General features: G+C 52.2%; 1 protein-coding gene across 1 annotated transcript; it reads right to left on the reverse strand.

Moving 5' to 3' along the window:
* Window positions 1-1970: 1970 nt before the first annotated feature.
* On the reverse strand, window positions 1971-3305 carry LOC102758692 (cerebral cavernous malformations 2 protein-like; the record flags this gene model as incomplete). The annotated part of the gene is given in 3 exon segments (XM_015569376.1): window positions 1971-2512; window positions 2515-2723; window positions 2725-3305. Coding segments are annotated over 3 exon segments (1149 nt in total), but the record flags the coding sequence as incomplete, so codon positions are not given.
* Window positions 3306-3433: the final 128 nt, after the last annotated feature.

Genomic DNA, 3433 nt, shown 5'->3' on the forward strand with positions numbered 1-3433 from the left:
GGGGTGTCTTATGTTAATCTGCCTACTATCACTCTACGTAATACAAATGTCCCTCTGCACCATGTGGACATTGCCATTCCGTGCAATAAGGGGGTTCGCACAGTGGGTCTGGTGTGGTGGATGTTGGCCCAGGAAGTTCTGTACATGCATGGCAGCATTTCCCATGAACAACCATGGGAGGTCACGCCTGATCTCTACTTCTACAGAGACCCCGAAGAGACTGAAAAAGAAGGTGGCTGCTGAAAAGGCTATGACCAAGGAGATATTTGGGGGTGAATGGACTGCTCAGCTCCTGAGTTCACTGCTGCTCAGCCTGAGTTCACAGGCAGCTCTGAAGGGGTGCAGGTGCCCTCTGAGCGCATTTAACAGTTTTCTACTCTACACTGGAGCACTCAGCCTGCCGCTAAAGACTGGTCTGCAGCCCCCACTTCTCAGGCCACCGAATGGGTAGGAATGACCCTGAGTGGTCATAAGCTGTTCTTCCACAAACTCTTAACAGAATGAAGAAAAGGTTGATGAAAAATAAACAATTTCTTAAAAACATCATTTGCTTGCTGTAGTGTAGAGGAGGGTTCTCAATAACAGAGTGACACAACACATATGATTTCTGTTGTGTAGCCAGTCTGGTTTAGTGTCACCCTATAGGACTAGGCATATGGGGTGTGACACAATACTGACTTTGCTTTTACTGTCTGTGTAAATAATAAATCCTTACCAATTGAATCTATAGAAATATGGCTACTGGTACTTAGGGACTCCTTGACCACTGACAAATTGGTACCCACCATGGAGCTGGTAAAGTCGCAATGCCTTTTTGGAGAAAGACATAGGGGTCATACAGACCAAGTTAGGGGACATGAGGAGACCTCCTGTGACCTGGCTGTGCACACTCTTTTTCTTCTTAAGGCACTGCCACCTGCAAAACACATTCATGGGGAAACCCACCCCCACACACAATTTGTCACCAGTGGGTAAGCCAAGATTTAATTCAAGTACCTATACCCTCTGATGTCCAAAGCTTTCACTATACTAATGACTAGAGGGCCGGTGCATGAATTTGTGCCCAGGTGGGGTCTGGCCAGCCCACCCCAATTGGAACTGATCAGGCCGGGCCTGCCAAGGGGAGGGGCCATGGGCAGTTGGCTGGCCAGCTCCACCCCCTGGTCAAACTCCTGGTCGAACTCCCAGTCGAGGGGACAATTTTCATATTAGCCTTTTATTATATAGGATGTCCTGTTGGATGGCAAGTCCAAAGCCTTAGTCTCAGAAGCCCTGACTATGATGTGGGGAAGGAAAATAATTTCCCTTCCTATTCTTTTCAAGTTCTCCTGGCTGGGCTAATAATCAAATTAACATGAGACAGATTAACAGGAGAAAATCACCAAATGTCATCTGTATGTACATACAGCGGTGCCATAAGAATATGGGATCTGAGGACAGATCAGACAATTAAGGCTTATGTGCCACCTTGAGATAAGGAGAAAGGGGGGTTGTGGTTTGGAACTTCAAAGGGCAGGAGGGCAATTCACAAGGAGATAGAAAAGCAAATATTTGGTAAAGAAATGTTTGCTGGGTCATCTTTAAGGATGGGACACAGAGAGGACTTTGATCAACTGGGCCTTGCCAGGTTCCTCCCTGTCAATTACACTTAGTTCATAATAAACTGTGGTTATCTATGATGATCTCAAAGAAATCATGCTGTTTAGGCAGTTAGGGAAAAGGGAAAAGATTTTTTTCTGCGTCTTTCTTAAATATAACCAGAATCAATATCCCACAGGCATATTTTGGGCTGGCAAACTGGTACCCTTCAGTGTCATCTCACCTTCACCAGAAGGAATAGCTGATCAACCCCCTTTCCCTGCCTTTGAAAATCAAGTCCTAATTGCAGATATTTTCTTGGATCTACCTGGGTGAGTTTAAAGCAATCAGTCCCTCTGGAAGTTAAGGAACAAGGCTACTATCTCTCTCTCTTTTTTTAAAAAGTATTCACATTGCAGCCATTTCTTTAAGGTCTCCGAGTTTCGATAGGAACGTCATGTGCAAAACTACCGCTGTCCGGGCTCCGCGGGCGGGCGCTCAGCAGCCTCTGCCCGTCTCCTTCACAGTAGGAGGCCTGGCCCGGCCCTGGGCGGGGAGGCAGCCACGGCCGGGTGTTAGGCCAAGTCAGGGTCCAGGCTGCAGCCCAGCGCCTCGATGTCGTTGCTGATGTCCGAGATCATGCGGTCCCACTCGTCCCCCTCCGAGGGCACAGACTGGTCGTCGGAGCTGCCAGCCACTCTGTTCCCGTTGGAGGTGGAGGTGGAGGCGGAGCTGACGGCCCGCCGGTACCGCCCGAAGCTGTCGGTGATGATGCCGCGGCCGTCCTTCACCCCGATGGTCTCCAGGAAGTTCTCGAAGTGCTGGCTGTCCTTCTCGGGGATGAAGGGCCGCAGACCCAGCAGCAGGAACTTGCGGCTGTCCCCGTAGAGCCGCCGCAGGTTGATGCAGAACTCGTGCACGGAGGCCCCGTCGGGTACTCGTGCAGCAGCGCCGCAAACTGCTGGATCTCCTGCGAGGACAGCTTGGTGAGCAGCGTGAGCATGTAGTCCTGCAGCAGCTCGGAGGCCGTGGCGCTCAGCTCGCTCTCGCTGGCCTTCTTGGCGTGGGGCGCCGTGGGCACGCACTCGGGGAAGGAGAAGCTGCTGGCGTCCGCCTCTTACGGCTCCTTCAGGTCCACTTTGGTGGGAGTCATCGCTGTGCAGGGACAGGTGGTGCGTGGGGGTGGAGGCCCCGTCGAAGATGGCTCTGTCCAGGAAGTCGATGATGGACTCGGTGTACACGGTCTGGAAGACCTGCCCGAGCAGCGAGCACAGCTCCTCCGCCGCCACCTTGCTCTCCGTGGCCAGGATCACCAGGCAGCAGGCCTCCATAGGCCCCACTCCACTCTCAGACAGAGAGCCTGTGGCGAGGCCTCTGGAACTTTCCGCACACAGACTCTGGCTGGGGGAGATGCCGGGGTCCTGGGCTGTCTTCAGGACCACCAAGTGCGAGGCGCCGTCCCGCACGTAGGACACGGCGGCGATGTTGTGGATGGGCACCCGGAGGATGGTGTCCTCGCCGTCCCGCCAGGCCAGCTTGACATTGTAGGCCGACAGGCTGATGACCGCATCGTCCTCCTGCGTCAGGTGTCCGGGCAGCTGGTGGGCTCTCTTGGCGTTGTCTATGAAGTGCAGGATCTCAGTCTGACTGGACAGGTTCAGGTACCCTGGGATGGACGTTAACTGACCTAAGTACTCCTTCTCGATGTAGTCGCTCAGCAAGGGCCACTATCTCTTATAAAGTACAGGACTATGTTTATGATACAAACCATCACTACTGCCAGACTATAACTTAATTTTTTAAATTGATTTCAGAGAGGAAGTGAGAGGGAAGAGACATAGAAACATCAATGATG

This window comes from Myotis davidii, unplaced genomic scaffold, assembly GCF_000327345.1.
Source record: "Myotis davidii unplaced genomic scaffold, ASM32734v1 scaffold2786, whole genome shotgun sequence".
In the NCBI taxonomy this organism is placed as follows: domain Eukaryota; kingdom Metazoa; phylum Chordata; class Mammalia; order Chiroptera; family Vespertilionidae; genus Myotis; species Myotis davidii.